The sequence below is a fragment of the Diorhabda sublineata genome, chromosome 2 (assembly GCF_026230105.1).
Source record: "Diorhabda sublineata isolate icDioSubl1.1 chromosome 2, icDioSubl1.1, whole genome shotgun sequence".
NCBI classification, from domain to species: domain Eukaryota; kingdom Metazoa; phylum Arthropoda; class Insecta; order Coleoptera; family Chrysomelidae; genus Diorhabda; species Diorhabda sublineata.
The window spans coordinates 5762711-5782184 of NC_079475.1; the positions used below are offsets into that span (position 1 = coordinate 5762711).

Here is a 19474-nt window from a genome sequence, read left to right on the forward strand (position 1 = left end):
GTCACAAAATCAGACTAGTGACCGACTTCGAACCGGACACTGCCATCTAAGGAGTTATCTTCATACCACGGGCATCCCGGATGATCCAGAGTGCCGTTGGTGCATGAAGGAGGACGAAACTGCAGACCACATTATTTGTGAGTGCCCTGCAATCACACGGGCGCGGTTTAAACACCTGGGCAAACCCCACAACCTGCCTAACTAAATCAAAGGGTTCAAGCCAAAGCTTCTCAAAGGACATCGGACTTTTGTAACATCAAGTGGGGCACGACGGGTCTACCTGAAGGCCTGTGTGTTCAACGGCTTCACGGCCGTCCACAACTATGAACTATGATTAGTATATTTCAACCGGTACTACAGATAGAAGTCCAAATATGTCAGATCAGCAGATTTATTGATTAGTTGTAGGTTTAAAAAGAGAAAGTAGAATTTTTAAATAACATTTTATTCAACAGAGAATTTGTTAACAGTTTATAGGTATTTCGTTACATTTAAATTACTACAAAATTAGAGTTCCCATCAAAAACTATGGTAAGTAAAAACTTTATGCAATAGAAAAAAGAGAAAATTGGCTAGTGTTGTTGTGTAATGATCAGAAAGTTTTTTATTTTGATTCTTTTAAATTGGCGGAGACATTTTTTAATAAAAACTTGTTTCTTAATCATCCTCCTGATAAGAAACTTCGCTAAATGATTTTGTTCATTTATTTTAATCGTTCCTTCTTATCTATAAATCCACTATTTCTTCTCGTAATTAATTTTATATTATTTTCACAATCACTATCAATTTTTTTCGAAGTTTTAAAAAAAACATTCTCCTTTAATAATTGTTGTATTTCCTCCAAACTTTTACCTCTAGTTTCGGGCACGAAATACATTATAATAACAGCCGTAAATACAGTCAAAAAAGAAAATATATAAAAATGTATATAAATTCCATAAGCTCTTCTTAACATGAAATAAACTTGGAACACTCCTAGAGATGTTAAAGTATGGAAACCGTTACAAAAAGCTATACCACGTCCTTTAATCCGAGTTGAATAAATTTCTCCCAGGATTACGAACGGTACAGTTCCCATACCTAATTTGAACACCACAGCGTATACCATAACGGATACCGCTGGTATCCAATTAATAGCTTGAACATTGTAACCTTTTTGGTTCAGATTCAAAAATATTCCTAATAGTAATAAACATAAAGCTGTTAGCATACTCGATACGAAGAATATAATTTTCCTACCGAATTTATCAATCGTCACAGATGATATAAGAGATGATATTAATAATAATGCAGCGAAAATAATCGCAACTGAAGATGGTTTTATATAAACGGAACCAGCTTGTTCTAGCATTTGATGCATATTCATCAAAACAACTTCGAAACAACTACACAATTTGGTAAAATCGAAAACCAACACTATAATAGAAGCGTTTCTATACCGATTAACAACAAATAATTCTTTAAAAGCTCCTTTTTTGTCTCTCATATCGTTATTAATTGCTTCCATTATTTCGTGGAGTTCTTCTTCGACGTCTTCCTTTCCTCTTAATTTCTGAAGTGATTTTCTGGCTTGATTCACGTCATTTTTCATACACAAAATATAAGGAGTGTCTGGCATGAATGAAAATATCACTAATTTGGACATTAGAAGTCCAGCTGCTAAAAATGGAGGTGTGGAAAATGAGGTGAACGGTCCGATGCAGTACATTAGAAGAATACCTGAAAAGATCGATCTATTTTTAATTTATGATTTATTTGATGTATTAATAATATTCAATTAATATCTCTTGAAATAGAAAATTACAAAATCGAACATTCATAAAGTAAAATTGAACAATTGAAAAATGCGGAGGAAATAAATGGGCAGCTTCACAAAAACTTGAAACCCTCTTTAAGACAAAAACCTATATACCTCGCAACTGTTTCTAAACCTTTACAAGGCCCAGATTCGTCCATATTTGGCTTCTGAGCATACCCCTAAGAATGCTCGACTTGTCCAGCATAATCCCAACTAGAGCAATATTTGCAAGACTTACTCGACGGGCAGAAGTGGTTCATAAGCATCGAGTTCGCCTGTAGATATCCAGAACCAAATTTATTGGGATTAATTTCTTTGAAGTAGTACAAACCTGTGGAATTCGCCACCAAGTCACTTCTTTCTCAAATACTACAACCTACAGAAGTTTAAGATCGATGTCCACAGGCATCTTCACGGTAGGCACCACTACTTTTTGCATAAAAAAATACTGCAAATTTTTCCATTTTTTCAATCATAATTGATTATCTTATGTTAATAGAACAGTTGACAAGGAATAATGAATAATTTTTGTAAGAGAGACATGAAGAAAAGGGTCTGTTAGACACATAAGAGCGTTTTTAGATTCTTTGTTTTCTGATAGGGCATAAAAGTAATATTTACAAATATGATGTTGCAAGGAAAGAAACACGACAATCATTGGTTATACCTAAGAATTTACTGCTGTTAAGACAAGATCTGTCAAAAACTAGTTACTGTAGATAGTAGAAATACGCCTATTTACTAGAACCATCTTCTTCGTTATTGATAGAGTCTGAATAAAGACCTGAAATTTAAAACGGGCTTTTTCAGACCACTATACTAAGCATTTAGCTACAGTATAGAAGATTCTAGATCAAGATTAATTGGACTAGCTATTTCCTCAATATGCTGCAACTTTCACATCCTTAAGGCAGACAACATTCTGATAGCTCTTTCTATTGAAGATAATGCCGTCGCCACCAGGAGTACTTAGCTGTTAATGAAAATTTGAAGAAGACTGAAAACGATCCAAGTAGTGTCATACAAAACGAACAGGAAGTCACGAGAAAACGACATAGACTTTGGAGGAGAAAGATCACATCGACTACCAAGGCGAAAACATGGGAATCATCCTGGATCAAACATTGATGTTTAAGTACTACATCTTAGTAGAAAAAATGATAAGATGAGAAAATGATTAATTAGAAAACGAACGAAATTAAAATGATGACCACTTTCCACGTCATCTGGGTAATACTTATCCCCAATAAGTTACACGGATCTACAGTGTGTAGATAGTCTCCAAGTCCATTATAACACCAGCCTAAGACAAGCAGTGTACGCTAAGTTGTACATTAGGACTTTGGAAATTTACCGACAGTTTGATCAGAAAAAGATATAAGAAATCGTGATCGATACTACCAGGAGAAGATTTGGAGAAGTGAGTAAGAGGAGAATTCGATAAGAGAAAATTGCGTCTATTGACAGAACCTCGAATTAGGGCATATTTAGCACTAACCTAACCTTTAAAGCCGATTTTAGTCTTCATGAAGACCTGATATTCAAAAAGAAATTTTGTAGAGCTCCGATAAAGCTTCAGCGCAACCATTTGAAGAAGAGGAAACTCTGGATGGAGATCAACAGGATAAGATAGGCAAGATAAGCAGGTGTAGTACAAGAACAGTTATTTGTCCGGTACGCAACAACATGCATGTCCTTAAGACAGACAATATTCTGCAGGCATTTTACACAGAAGATAAGTGTTGCTTTCGATACCAGGAGTACTGAACTGGTGATGGAAATGTGAAGAAGACTAGTATACAACTTGGTAAATCGACATCAAAGAGAAAAAAAATTCAAGCGTCATACAAAAAGATCTAGAAGACACTTAAAGACGACATAGACTTTGGGGGATAGGAAATCATCTGGAGTATTAAGGTGAGTTATTCTTGATTAAAGACTAATGCTGAAGGACTATATCTTAGTGAGGGAAATGAGATAAAAGGGTGATTGGGATAATTTCCACGTCATTTGGGTCATAATTACCCACAATAAGCCGTCGGGAATAGCAGTTCAAGCCCAGCAAGATAGCATGAGATCTACTGAGAGATGGATCAGAAGAAGATCCAAGAAATCGTGGACGATATTATCAGGATAATACTCGAAGAGTTGAAAAAGAAACTGACTAGATCAGGGAAGACTACGTCTATTGGTAAGACCAAGCTTAGGGGCATCTTTAGCAAGTGCGAAAGATATATACGAGATATTAAAACAGAAGAAATAAAAAGGGTAATGTGCGTGGCGCTTCCGTAAAGAAGAGAAGAGGATATATGGACAAGTAGAAAAGAGAGCTAACAGCAAAGACGATTGATGATCCAATTTTTTTTTGTGTTTAGATTAATGAGGTGCAGGGAGGAACCTTCAAAAGGTACTCGCCTAGATGAACCCTCTACCTGCCAGGCAAGTTATGTGGGATTCTTACCGCACTAAACCTTCCCTGACACCTCTGACCCTGCTCCTGGAACGGTGGTTCCCCGGCGGCACTCTTTGTAAATACTACTTCGCCGGGGCGTTCTTATATGATGTTACTCTTCGTACGTGGTGCGGAGGTCCTTGATTATGGTCTCCGCGTACTCCGCTACCTTGTTCCATGCTGCTTGGCTCTTCAGCATGTGCTCCACTATATTTTCTGGACTGATGGTGTGGTCTAGGTTCCTCTCTAGTTCCTCCCGTGTCTCTTCATAAGAGGGGCACTGGAAGAACACGTGCTTCGCATCCTCGGTCGCATCGCCGCAATGATGACAGTTTGGAGAGTCACTTCTCTTGAATCGGTGTAGGTATGCCCGGAAGCACCCATGTCCAGTCAAGAGCTGGGTGATGTAGTACCCGACTTCCCCGTGCTGGCGATTGACCCATTTGATTATATCTGGGATAAGTCAATGTGTCCACCGACCTTTCGTTGAGTAGTCCCATCTCTCTTGCCAGAGACGAAGACTCTCAGGCCTCTCCTCGTCGCAGAGGAACTTCCGCTGCTCTTCCTTCTTCCTCCTATGTTGCCGTTGTCGTTCTCCTGCTAAGATGTCAATAGGCGTGCATGATGCAACGACATTGACCGCGTCGTGTGATACCGTTCGATATGTTGACGCCACTCTGATCGCTGAGAGCCGCTGGACTGATGACATTGTCTTGCGGTATGATGTTATCTCCAGCGATTTTGCCCACACTGGTGCTCCATACAGCAGGACGGAGCTGACTACAGTTGGCAGTAGTCGTCTCCGGGTTTGCCTAGGGCCTCCGATGTTGAGCATAATCCGTGAAAGCGCGCCCTGGACTGCTGATGCCTTCCTGCTGACGCTAGCTATATGCTCCTTGTATTTTAGTGGGGCATCCAAGACTACTCCAAGGTACATAATATTGGGTACCGACTGGATGTCGTGGTCGTCTACTCTAATGGTGATGGCCTCCATTTTCTTCCGGCTGCTCAGGAGAAGTGCCTCCGTCTTGTGCTCCGCCAAAGACAGCTCGCATCCACTGTTTTATCTTCTTGATGGTTGTGGAAAATGCTGTTTGTAGCTCATCCAGATGTTTCGCCACGAGTACGACCGCCACGTCGTCGGCGAATGCAACGAGTGTTGTGTTCTCTGGTAATTCTAGGTGGAGAAGACCGTCGAATATCACATTCCAGAGTGGCCCCAGGACAGAACCCTGAGGTACCCCTCCCGTTACCCGATACACCGCTGGTCCCTGTTCCGTCTCGTAGTGTAGTAGTCGATCGCTGAAGTACGATCTGACCCACCTTTGTAGAAAGTAGGGTACGCCCATTTTATCAAGAGCCTCCAAGCCAGCACTTGAAGCATCTGCTCGGTGACACTTTCTCGCGGATGCGGACTGTGCCCCAGCCTACTCTGATCTTACCAAGCATCGCAGCTTTCCTCGCGTGGACGGCCGGCAGGCAGACCACCGCAATTTGCGACGAGGACCAGTTTTTTTTCAGGGATTTCACTGCGTCGGAGGTGAGATTCTTCAGGTCTGGGATGTGGTCTTTCAGAAGTTTGATTACCTCATCTTTGTTTGCCTATTCATCAAGGCCCATGACTTCTATTTCCGTCTCTGGAATCCTCATCTCTACTGTCGCATCATCCTTCAGCGTTTCCATGATGGTCGCCCGGTAGCCTTCTATTTGCGCGCGCGCGCGCGCGCGTGTGTGTGTGTGTGTGTGTTCGAAGATTGCGCCAGGATATCAAGTAAATGAATTTCGGTGGCTATTGGCAGTGAAAATCTTTCAAAATGAAGGAAATTATATTTTTTGGACAATAAGCCTGGTTGGTGATCAAACTAAGAGTTCCTTCTGCTGTTAATTGCCGGTTAACTGCTGTGCATATAGCAAAATAAAAAAATTATATTTCTATTTACTATCTTGTTGTTCTGAATTTTTTTTACCTCTGCTTACGAATTCAAGCTCTTTATGAAAATAATTAAATCAATATTTGCTCTAAATAGTTTAATCAAGTTGATTGTCAAACAATTTCCTAGCAAGAAAAAAAAACTATACTATTGAACGATTAGATGATAAGAAACCTTCTGGCCTCAGCATAGTTTTTCCACTGTTTAACAATCATAAGGATTGTTAAACAGACTACGTGGTTTGCAGTAGTTGCTGACATTGAACCGACTCAAACTCCCATTAAAACATCGTCAGTACACTTTGAGAGACACCGATGATGAGTAAGATACAAATTGTCTTAATACACGTCTTGTTAATGGGTTTTCGGTGAGCATGATCTTGTCTGCTGAGGGCAGAGCCACGAATTTTTTAGAGTGGTGACGATGCACACTTCCATTGCATATTGTCCTGCTTCATCTCATACTCGAAGTGATGACATCAGCGACAATCCACAGGGCTAGTCGTAGATCCAATCCCTTTTGCGATTCACTGAGGTTTTTCGGAATATACTGCACAAATACCTTCCGGTAAAGTGACAGAAAATATTCGCATTGTGACAGCCTTAATGGAAACAACGCTCGGATTGTGAATATCGGCTGGCCCTGCAGCCGTGAACGATTAAGATAGAGATGGAGGGATAACCTGAGACCTTATAATTTAAATGAGTTTGATTCTTTGGAATAGTAGTCTCAAAAAGAAGCTGCCGCGAAGCTGAATATTCCACAGTGGACAATGTGGATGGATTTAAAGCAAAGATGAACTTTTAATAGAAATTTGAAGTGCAAATAATTGAAAAACCGAAAGATGTAGAAGTTTTTTAAGCTACAAAATTGTGTAGTGGAAGAATAATTTGCAAACCGATTTAACATTCAAAGCATTTTGTAACTGATGGTTGTCTGACTAGGAGGAAAAAGACTTAAATTTCGACTACAAAAAGTTTTTTGGAGAAAAAAACCGACATATGGATGATTAACATGTCACTTGAACTATGTGTAATTTTCATCGTGTACTTCTAGATTTTACTAGGTACGTATATATTTGAAAGTGACAAATTTTTAAAATAATGAAGAGTTTAAAAACCTCTGCGTTATACAAATAAAATATGAACTACTTTTGATGGCTCCGTTGGTTTTCTGGAATAATTTATGTCACAACAAAATCCCCGTTGTTTGTCCCAAACGACAGATATTATTGGAGCATCTTTAATAACGGGTAATAAATTTGGCGTGATTTATTCTTATGAAAATGTCCCATTGGAAACTTTAGTAACATCAGATAAAATGAGAAGCATTCATTCTTGTCAAAAACATATTTCAATATTTAGGAAATTATTAAACCATAATTTCTATAAATTGATGTAAAACGTTCCAATGAATTTTGTTAATTTGAATGCTATTTAAATTTATATAAGAATAGATGCGATATTAAGTAATTCTTGACAAACGAAAAAAGAAAAGCAAATGCGCAGAGCATAAACGAAAAATTAGCTGTGTAAAGGATAACACGAAATCACTATTTTGAGAAACTACAATCGGCGAAACAATCACCTGGGACGCAATTTTATTTTACCGATGTGAGGAGTGGCCAAAGGAAGCTTAACCCCAAGTTTGTGGGGTTCCACCCCTTGTCCCCTGGCCACCAGAACAAACTTTTAGATCGTTTTTTTGAGGATTTTTTGAATTCCACTCATTTTTGGGGATCATAGAGCGCTCTAAAATTGCCGGGCGCGTCTATGCTCACTACATTGTGCCAAAAACAATTTATTTTGTTTTTCTTTCCTTTACAGATTTTTCTGAACATTTATAATTTCTAATCGACTGTGATTTTAATCATTGTTGTTCTTCCTCTAATAATTTCTGAAAGGTACCAAGTCGTCTTTGTTTAATACTTTACACCGCTAGATCAAACAAAACCTCTGAAAACACAAACAGAAGTCATTTTGTTATTGATGGTGGTTTTTTATTGCATAAAGTGGTTTGAGATCGAAATTCGTCAGTACACAACATTCTTGGGAATGAAAAATGAATGAATGAAAAAAACAAATTTCATGTCGACCAAGCTGTATCAGATGCAGATCCACTCATCGTCTCTTCTGCGCTTATTACATCTCAATCTTGTGATGCTGCCTTTATTATGGCAGAGGACATTAACATTCTTGTGTTGCTTACGGCAGTAGGTAGAAAATGATCAAACATATTATTTTTAAAACCTTCTAAAGGTGGTGCATCAGATCAGTTATATAGCCCTTCAAGTTTTGTTGTATGGCTCAGAATTTGTTGTTTCTGATACATCAGCAGCCTACAACATGAGGAAACTTAAATTTATCAAAATTATGGAAAAACATATAGAATTAGCTGGTGGTGTCGCGCTTTTGTTGCCTGAAAACGTAGATGTCTTTGTTGGTTCTTGTTGGTGAATGTTTTTTCATAGTATTATATGGCGGTAATAAAGAAGATTCACTGGACACCTTGCTATATCAGCGATTTACCAAAACTGTGACTAAAAATTTATTTAGCTTGTCATCACTACCTACAACCCAAGATGCAGCTCGTTTCCACAATCTTTGAGTATATCACCAGCTTCAGTAGTGGCGCTGATTGGTACTGGAAAAAGTAAACAACCATGTGGATGCCAACACAAGCTTCCAAGCCTCTAGCTACCCCGGAGCTTATGAAATTAATTTTCTGCAGATGAAAAGGAAATTGTGGAAGCATATGTGGCTGCAGAAAAACAGGCCTCAAATGCTCTGCAGTATATCTACATTGTTCTCGCGAAATTTGCAGCAGCATCATGAAAATATCAAAGTTAATAAAAGAAAACGAATTAGAAGATGAACTTCCAACTATGACTTCAATTTCAACTCCCGTCATTCCATAAACCTTTACTCTTGACACAGATGTAGATACTGACCCTGAAACACAACCTGGACCATCAAAAAGATTTAAAATAGACTAGATAATACAAAATTCCAGGTAAATTTAATCATTATTCCAATTTCTCTCACCTACAACTTATCTGTTGATTAGGCCTATTGGGGATACCACGTAATAAAACGCGCCTACGGACTCTACCTCATGGTGGAGGGGAAAGATTCGATTAAAATTAATAGATTATATATAAATGTTAGAAAAAATCTGCAAGGAGAAAAAAAATAGAGAAGATAGCAAATAATTTGTTTTTGGCACAATGTGGTGAGCAAAGACGCGCCCCGGCACGTTTGGAGCGCTCTATGAGCCACAACAACGATATAAAAGATTTTTCTGAGGTGATTTTGTTGAAAAATCAAAAAATAAAAAGTTATTAAGCGATAAGAGAAATTCTTGACAAAATTTTTGCACTTTTCTGCTCATAACTTTTCAAATTCGTCTTTAATGGCAAAAAGTGCCATGAAAAAATTGTGGGCAAAGTGATTTGTCACAATTTATGTCTCTACGAATTTTTTTAGGGACAGTAGTTGGAGAGATATCGTCAAAAATAGCTTTTCAACCATTTATTTATGATGGCGGACGACCGGGGGACATGGGGCGGAACTCACAAACTTGCGGTTAAGCTTACCTTGATCCCCCCACACATCGATAAAATAAAATATTATAACAGAAAATCTAACATTTTTCAATATAAAATTGGAAAATTATGTATATTTTCTCATCATTTCAATCATAATTGATCATTTAATTATTTGATGCCAATGTGATATTTCTCAAGAAAGGTCTTGATAAAGAATTTATATATATGATGTTGCATGGAAAGAACAATAACTTTTATTGGTACAAACAGATTCAATAGGTACAAATCAACTGGAATCATTTTCTTTAGAATTAACCGAGTCTGCATGGAGACCTGATATACAAAATGGGATTTTTCAAGCCCCTGACAGAGTTCTTAAGCAACTATCTGAATTATAAAAGATTCTGTATCATGATTAACAAGTTTAGATCAAACAGAAGTACCCCAAAAGCAGTTTTACCTTGATATGCTACAACCTCCACGTTCTCAAGACAAAGTTCTAAGCACAAAGAATACTGTCAAAACTATTAGGATTCACAATCGGTTCTGATATGGAAAAGATTTATGCTGTATTAAACAAAAAGAACAGGAAGTCACCAGAAGACGGTATGGAATTCGGAGGAAACGAAATCACCTGGAATAGCAAGGCGAAATACCTGGAAATCATCGTAAATTAAAGACTGACGTTAAAAGACTACATTTAGTGGAAAGATGTTTTCATCAGAATACGATCCTAGTTGAAATGATGACAATTTTCCACGTGATCTGCATATTAGTTTTTCCATTAAGCTATATGCATCTATAACGTCTATATCTCAAGCTTATCAAAACTTCAGTGGTACATACTGATAAATCTACCAAGAGCTGGAGATACGAAAAAATCGTGAACGATGCTGCCGTGATTAGAAGATAAATGCTGAGGAAAAGACGGATTCAATTAGGGAAGACTACGTCTGTTGGCAGAGTCTCGAGTAGGGTCATATCAAGTGGATCCACCCTTTGAGACTGTTTTTGTCTGCATAAAAACTTGATATTTAAGATGAAAGTTTCCAGAGTTCCGATGAAGCTATTGAATTGATGATTCTAGTTCAATATCAACAGGTTCAGATCAAGCAGGAGTACCACAAGAAGTTGTTTTTTCTCGGTACGCAACATGCATGTCTACGACAACATTCCGATGGTTTTTTATACAGAAGATTCTGCCCTAGATACCTGGACTAAGATACAACGTGGAAAATCAACATTAATGTGTAAAATTCTGAAGCAATGAGAAATTCCTGCTATTCCTGAGAAAGTACAATCGGTAAAACAGTGTCTAACCTTCCGTTTTTTGATATATATCTTGCCTTTTCACACACTCTACTATACCAGGCACCAGTTGTTACACAGTACAATAAAGTCTATCTTCATTAATTATTGAAGTCGCCTCTTCAATCAATTTCGTGCGTCCGGAATGTTAGCTGATCCGGAAACACATCCAAACTATCTTAGATGAAGCCCCAAAGGTAAAAATCACATAGCGTCAGCTCTGATGAACGTGGGGGCGTTCTATCATTAGGATCCTTAAGATAATCCAGTGATGTTCAACCAATCGCGTACATCATTATGCCACTGGCGCACTATCTTGCTATAAATTGAAGTTCTGTGTATCATGGTACAATACACCATCATGAACAAAGAGAGGCTTATAAACTTTCCACCGAGATATGGCACAACAAACATTAATTATAAGGGATTCATGTAGTGACGATTTTTTGTCGAAAGGTGATTCGTCACTGAAGACAACATAACACGTAATCCGTAGTCTGTTGGCTTTAGAGCTTGTAAAAGGTGAAGAAGTGGTTGTGCTTCGTTAAAATCATCAAAACAGTCGACATAGAAATGACTAATTCGCGACTTGTCTTCCGAATTAATTTCTTTAGTCAACGGAACTCTCATTCGTTCAAAATTCTCTTCACTAACTCCTGGCCGTGTTCTTTTCAAAGACTGCCGTTATTTACAGTTGTTATTATCACTGGAAGATCACAATCGAACAACATACGGAACACACGTGGTGCAGTAGATACAGATTCCATCTTTGTAAAATGTAAAACGTTTTCTGTTAACTAATCGCAATTACTACTGTCTACCAATATTAATCTAGATTATTATCAGTTAAATTATTGTAATGTTCTTCTTATTTATGTTTTTAATCACAAAGCGAGTGAAATGAATTTATACACTCGGTTTTATATACTATCATCACTTTCTAGAATCTTCGATTCCTGATAATCTCTAGTTTGCTATAAAAAAACAAAAACAATTTAAATAGGTCACGAGAAATCATAACGTAAATGAAAAGAGCCAGCGCGTTCACCAAACTTTAGTTTCGATCCGATTTTAAAACAAGACCGGCTTCGCAGTCTATATCAGTGAACGAACTTTGACCATTGTGTAATTAATAATGTTGAAATTTGAAATTATTACCTATTATCACCATGATCTGCATAAAACTGGTGAGGAATCCCCTGATTTCCTTTTGAGCGATCTCTCCTATATAAACCGGCACAGATACGAAGCCCAAATTAGTGCCCATTCCCATGAAAACTCTGGCTACATAAATATATTCCTTTTTGTAGACGCATCCTATAGCGATCCAGCATAACATTAATACCGTAGCTGCTAGTAAGAGACACTTTTTTCTACCTAATTTATTTGTTAAATATGCTGTTATCGGTATAGCGATAATTACTCCAATTAGAAAGCACGTTTCGATCCATTCCGCTTGGTCTTGCGTCATTTGTATATGACTATTTTCGCTTATGAAATAGGGAATCATGGGAGCGCTCCAAGCTACCGTCATGCCATCTGTTATCGAGATTATTGTTGCTGTAAGATCAAAAAAAGGTTTAACACGTTGCCAGATAGCAAAAGCAAATTAACACAATTTGTTTTCGTAATTTTTAGATTATTACAAGTATAATTTCACTCTTTCTGTTTGAATAAATTAAGTTGCAGCTAAAATAGTTATGTCACCAACAATTTGTGGTATACAGCGAAGTATTTTTAGTTGTTTTACATGAAATGTGAGTACATAATGAAACAAAAATAAATAAATAGACAAAAAATCATTATGATTACTACACATTATTTTCGTTGAGCCATGTTTCAAAACATGGTGAATTTGCAGCGTTAGGATGTTCTTCTCCTATATTTATTTATGAATTTGGGGTCTCGTATACACTGCGATCCAAAGGATTATTGTGTCCTCTTATATTACTGGGATACCGGAGACTCCAGCTGATCCATCAATCCCACTCCTTTTAAAAAGTCTAGAATGTGGGATGGCTTCATTTGCTAGAGATCTTCATCTTCTATTTCATAAACACCCAGGTGTAGTGCTCTGGAGCTCCTCAGTGTTATACACTTTCAGAGAATGTGGATAGAGGTTTCGTTCTCTGTGCAACAAAATCTGTACGCCGCGTTATCTGCTAGGTCTACCATCTTCAGGTTTTTTTTTGAGGCTACAATGTCCCAATACAACTCCTGTTAGTAGATTGTTCTTACTTTGGTTGATATATTCTACTCTGGTTATAGTTTCCCAGAAAAGGCTTTGCCTATCTCAGCCCTTGTAGGTTGTTCCAATAATTGATTTTGCTCTTATCTACCTTCTACCTTCCACTGAACACATTTCTGAATTCCATAAATTTCTGCTGGAAAAATGCCTGGTGCGCTGTCCAGGTGTTTGGTTCAAGGCCCGTACACTCCTATTCCAATTCCGTCTGCTGTTTTTATATCCTGTTTACATCGAAGATAATATTTTTCGAATTGTTTTTGGAAATAATGGAGATATTAACTGTTCTTCGAGAAATTATAATACAATTTTGGACAAGCAGGTCTGATTTTCAACCGGAATCTCGAAATACGTATGTTCCTTTTGCTTCGGCTTCAGTTAGACTATTCAAAAATTTTGTGAAAGCTATGAGTGAAGAATGCAAATATCTAAGAAAAATCTTTTTCACTTTAAAAGAGCGCCACAAATTAGAAATTTTATAAAAAAGGTTACCACGAAAGAGCTTGAAATTTGTATTCCGGAGTGTCGTATTTGATTAAATTATTAATATCGACACTACAACTGATTTTAATTGGTGCAATTGGTACAGTCGTTTAAGTGCTTATAAAATAGAACAATACAACGATTCAACAAACTCTTATAATATTATTTTTTAACCACGGTGGCGTCCCCCGCAACGTAGCGCCCAATGCGACGGTCCTACATTGAATATACTGATGTATTGATAAACAACAATTAATAAACAACTTTAAGACATTATGTGCTTAAAAAAAGTATGCTTAAAGTTCAGTGCTGATTATATATATTTGCCGTCCAAGTAAAATCTTCTGTTACTTTCATAAGAATTTAGCAGTCAGCATATCAAATACATTGCGAAATGCATGTTTTCTTCCCTAGACATAATCATTAGAATTTTCTCTGATATTTTTAATTTTGATAATTGATGTCTATTTCGGTTCTGCACCTTTTAATTTCAACTTTTTGGGTGTTTCGAACCCGGGTTTAGCCGGTCCTGTTGAAGTTACACCGATTTATGTTCTGATAATCAAGTGATAAATAATTTTGTCAATGTCATGTAATATTTTTAGAAAGGCCAAAATTTTGCGTATCGGCAAAAAGATATTTTAAGCTATAATTAAACATAAAGATAAAGTATTGGCCAGCATTACCATAACGTGATATATGTTTTAACAAAGTTTTAAAAACATTTTCATATTTTCGAATTTGGTAATTAGTCACAAACATGTTTTAATATAGAAATTGATGTAATTTTATAAAGAAATGTACCAAGCGAACCAAATAATATCTATAACATTTTTTATTTTGTGTTTTTTAGTGTGTTTGATACTCAGTTCTTGAAGGAACATGTCGAAGCGCAAACACAAATAGCTCACTCGTGGAAACATACATTTCAAAGAAACTCGATGAGTTCGAATGTAGAAGATTGATTTTTTTAAACAATGAAGACTTGAGGAACCTTCGAAAGACGCTGTAGACTTCCCCAGGCAGGCTACTGTCTTTACGAGTGGCTCCAGTGGGACAGGAGAAGACACATGCTAATCGCAGGAGAAATTCTTCAATAAAAAACTTTTCTTAAAAAATTAAGGAAAAGGAAGATTTTCTTGGAGAAATTCAAGAAACAGTTTGGGATTCGGCTGTTTGCTTCACTTTGTAATGGTGATGCGGTAGAATCTTACAAATAAATTTGAAAAAATGTGATCAAAAAGTCATAGTTAACACCTGATGAAATTTATAATGCAAACGAGAGCGGCTTGATTTGGAGCCTCTTACCGAAAATGCCCTTCGTTTGTCGTAGAGAAGCAAGTGCACCAGATCGCAAACTTGTCAAAGATCTGATAACTTTCATGCCCTCTTCTAATGCAAGTGGTACACATAAGCTTAAAATGCTAGTTATTGGAAAGCTAAGAGAGCTTTCAGATGGTGTACAAAAACCAGAGCAAAGCGTAAATGATGATGATTTCACGAGCAATTCGTCCTATCAGTGAAACAATTTCTTAAGATGAGGAAATTGCCATAAATAGCTGTCACTTTTCCAGCCAATGGATCAAAAGTTTTATCAAAAGACAGCTATGAAAATATTGTTCACATTCTCCAAGAAACAAATTTAAAAGATGTAGTTTTTTCTTTGGCTAATTTATGAGAAAAAACTTTGGCATGCTCTTGGGGTCAGAAATTTATGGTTGCTCTTGAGATAAGTTGTGGCCTTACATGGAGCTTTTGAAAGAGTATAAACTAGGAAAAGAAGACAATGAAGGTTGCTCTTAAACCGATCTAGTCAACGACTTTCAAGTTGAGCTAGGGAATTATTGCAAATTAATTGAGCGGTGTTAACAATCGAGGACGTTTCTGAGTGGCTTACCGGCCAAAAAAAAAACACCAAATTTTCATGGATGATGTAGATGTAGATGCTTTTGAAACAGAGGAGAAAGAGGAAGCAACAGTATCGACGCTGATGATGGTCTCAACATCGCTATTAAAAGGGCTGAAAAAAAGCCAACGAGCTGTTATTGGTGAAATTCATGCTGCCAAAGCTTATTTTGAAGCTAAAAACAATTGAATCTTTTATCGACTAAACTATATTAATGTTTTTCTGTTTCGTGTTATGTATTTATTTTCGTGAACCACCAGATAATAAAGATAAATCACCGAGTGAATAATAACTCGTTATATGCGAGTAGAATATTAGAGTTGATCCACTATTAAATATTTTTGTTAAGGTTTTTTGTTGGAAAATTTTGTTACAATATTATTATTATTATTATTATATATATGATTGTTCATGGTACATAGTTATTAAAAATTATAATAATCGTATAATGTCTCCATAATAATTAACACAAAAATTTATGTATTAGTTGAACAAATATTGATTATCTAATGTTACGAGAGGATGGTATTTTTCAGAAATTTATGACTGGATCTTATAATAATCCTTAAGAAAACTCAAATTGTACAAAACGGTTACCACACAAATTCAAAAAACGACTACAATTTACTATCTTTATGTCATTAAAAGAAACTCTAGATTTTAGGACTCCAATTGCCATACACTTCTTCGAAAACTGTTTGTAGTTTCAATAATTCGAAACAGCTGCGCATACTGCTAGGAAAATTATAAACTTGCTGCTTGAAATTTCTAACGTTTGTCGCATTTTAGAAAATTCAGTTTTACACCTTGACCACCTAGTGCGCAAGAGTTAATTGCGTTTTATTGGGATATTTCTTCTTTTTCTACAGCATTTTCACTTGAGAGTTCGCTGTTCTTGTCTTTAATTTCAGAGCTGTGTCCAAGCAAGTTTTTCATTTAAGAACTGGTTTTTCTCTACGTTTTCTTCCCGAAGAACTCCATTCTAGTATTCGTTTCGGCTACTTATGTTTTGGCTTTCTTTAGGAAGTGGCCGTACTCTCAAAAGTTGCCACATTTCTGCAGATGTCAGTTTTTACGTCTTCAGTAGTAAGCAGTTGACCTTCAATCTCTGAAGACGATAACTTGGTTATCGAAACACAGTGTAATTGTGAGTGTTGGTGTAGTGGTGGTGTAACTAGGGTGTTTAGTAAAAATATATGTCAACAAAGCAAATACTATGAGATGAAAAAAGAAAAGATTTTTCGTCCATCATATATACAAAAGAGAAAATAATCAAAATTCAAGAATACGGAGATAAGGCATCATATTACGTGAATCATTTCACCTCTATATACTTTTCCCTTCTCACATTTTCACAACCAAAATTGTTTTCGCATTCGTTGATAAATTTTTAACCAATAAGAAAGTAATTATGGTTGTTGAAAGATTTTGAAATTTTTTAGTGGGCTGAAACTGACTGAAAAATGTGGCATTTTAATCTTTGGTTTAAGCTGATGATTAACAATCTCCAATCAACAGTTTTGTCACTTTAGAGATCAATTTTCGTTAAACACCATCAATGTCATTACTTTCTAAGTTGAAGAAAGGAGGAAAATCTTTTTTTTTCATTTGAATATAATAAAACTTTCCTAACTTGATTTAAAAGAAGAGAAAACTTGTAGGCATGATTAACATTTAAACATGCCGCCATTTTAGACCACCAAAATATCAACTCTATGGTTTTTAAAATATCTTACGGACGTAACTTAATTTTAAAATAGAATTGACTATATGATTATTATAGCCCTGTATGTATTAAAATATTTCCATGAAATAAAATAAAATTAAAAACAAGAATACTATTAAAAAATGAACATCAAATTATATGTATCATTTATATAAAAAATTAATACTGATGATATCGTGAAAATTCTTATATGAATGTTTTTTTTGAGTACATATGTAAATTACCTGCTATGCTAACAACAAACTGAATATTTTTTGCACGAGCCATTAAAACTGTAACTTCAAAAATAAAATAACAGGTTTAGTATTTATCTGTAGATAAAACGAAATTGACTATTCATTTTAATATACTTTTAATTATTTTTAGACTGTAGGGTCGATTTGAGCATCAATAACTTGAAATATTTTAAAAAACAATGAGTGTACTTTATGTATATCAAACTATATAGGTACTGATAAAAAAATAATAGAATTATTTGAGAAATGAAACAGCTTCCGAGCATGAAAAAAACACAGTACCGAATTTCCAGCCTGTATAAGCACCATTCGAAACATCAAATTACAAATTAATTACAGCAACGTGTGAACTAGAAATCCAAATCCAGGATCCACCTAGACCATCCAAAATTAGAATTATAGTTTGGTTAAATGGGTGTATCTAAACGATTTTCTTTCTATGTTTCTTTGGAATGACTTTTGCTTCAAGTGCAATGATTTGTAAGTGTGTGCAAACGACATTATTTAATCTATATAGCTTACTCCTTCAATGTCTTTGCAGACAACAATCCATGTTTAATAGAAACTTCACTAGAGCAGTCATTAATAAAAATGCTGCTTATCACAAATGCAGCTAGTGCCTAGTGCCGAAAATTTTCGTTGTCTCGAGAAATACCTGCAAGCAGACCATAGATGCTTACGAGGAACGATTTAATAAGAGAGTGAAAATCAAACTTTCTAATTGCCCAAATGGATCAAGGTCTTTCCGATCTGTAACGAAAGCGGAGGCTTTTGTAAATCAAAATTTCCACTTTTGACTGGAGGAGATGGGTCAATCGCAGTAACCTTCTGCCTGGAGTTGGTTCATCGATCTCAGGAATAGAATGTGGCAAAACTTCTCAACGGCTTGGATTTCAATCAATAAAGCCACTGGCCCCGATGGAATACCACCAATCGTGAAATGCGCAGCTAAACTAACAAGCTCTTTTCTGCAGATTAGAAAATTATTCATGTTCAGCCCATCCTTACCCCCCCCCCCCCAAAAAAAGAAAAAAGAACCGTCCCCAACAACTACCGTCGGTCCTTTAGTCCCACTCTTTGAGAATTTCATAGAGGAAGTCATTAAACAGCAATTCTTGAGATGTCTTTATCCTGCTAATATCATTACCATTAATACTTCTGGCGTATGCTACCAACGTATGGACTGTAACTATGGAGAAATATGGGGAATCCCGAATCGTACTGGATATACAGAAGGCTTTTGACGTGGTTTGGCATATCAGCCTTTTGAATAAAGTAAAATAGAACGGTTCGTCGTCTTCACTACAAACTAACTAAACAAAGGCCATTAAAAATGAGAAAAAAATGCTTAAACAAAAACAATTAAGATAATTTAGTGATAAAAAATAACTTTGTATATCGGGGCAGTTGTTTTTATCGCAACGAAGCGCAAATTGAAAAATAACCGGCGTTGCCGGTTATCAAATTTAGTAGAAACAAAAGAAATAAAAAAAGTTATTTTTCTATGAGAAGTGAGGTCGACTCCGAGAAGTTTTTTTACCAAAAGTCTGGGTATAGTAGAATGATTACTTTTATAGAAATCTATAGAAATGGTGGTACAAAATAATACAAAAAAAATACAAACAACAAACAACAAAAATAATTTACGAACAGTCCTATTAGTAAGCATAATTCCATTAAGTCCTTAATAAAACCAACGCTAACAGAACTCTTAGCCCATACAACCATATCGTCGACACCCTCTTCCAAACCAACCCCAGACACTAATCCCTTTTCCAAGAGTTCTCTCAAACCAGGCATAATGACATTGTCGATTGGTTCCTCGATCATAGAAAACTTTCT

At 36.2% G+C, this 19474-nt stretch overlaps 1 protein-coding gene across 1 annotated transcript; it reads right to left on the reverse strand.

The window, feature by feature from the left end:
- Window positions 1-432: 432 nt before the first annotated feature.
- Window positions 433-17726, reverse strand: LOC130452800 (facilitated trehalose transporter Tret1-like). The gene is made up of 3 exons (XM_056792254.1): window positions 17621-17726; window positions 12195-12596; window positions 433-1719 (listed from the first exon to the last, which is right to left on the reverse strand). The coding sequence occupies exons 1-3, from the start codon at window positions 17661-17663 to the stop codon at window positions 704-706; spliced, it is 1461 nt and encodes a 486-aa protein (XP_056648232.1). The 5' UTR covers window positions 17664-17726; the 3' UTR covers window positions 433-703.
- Between the last annotated feature and the right edge of the window lie 1748 nt (window positions 17727-19474).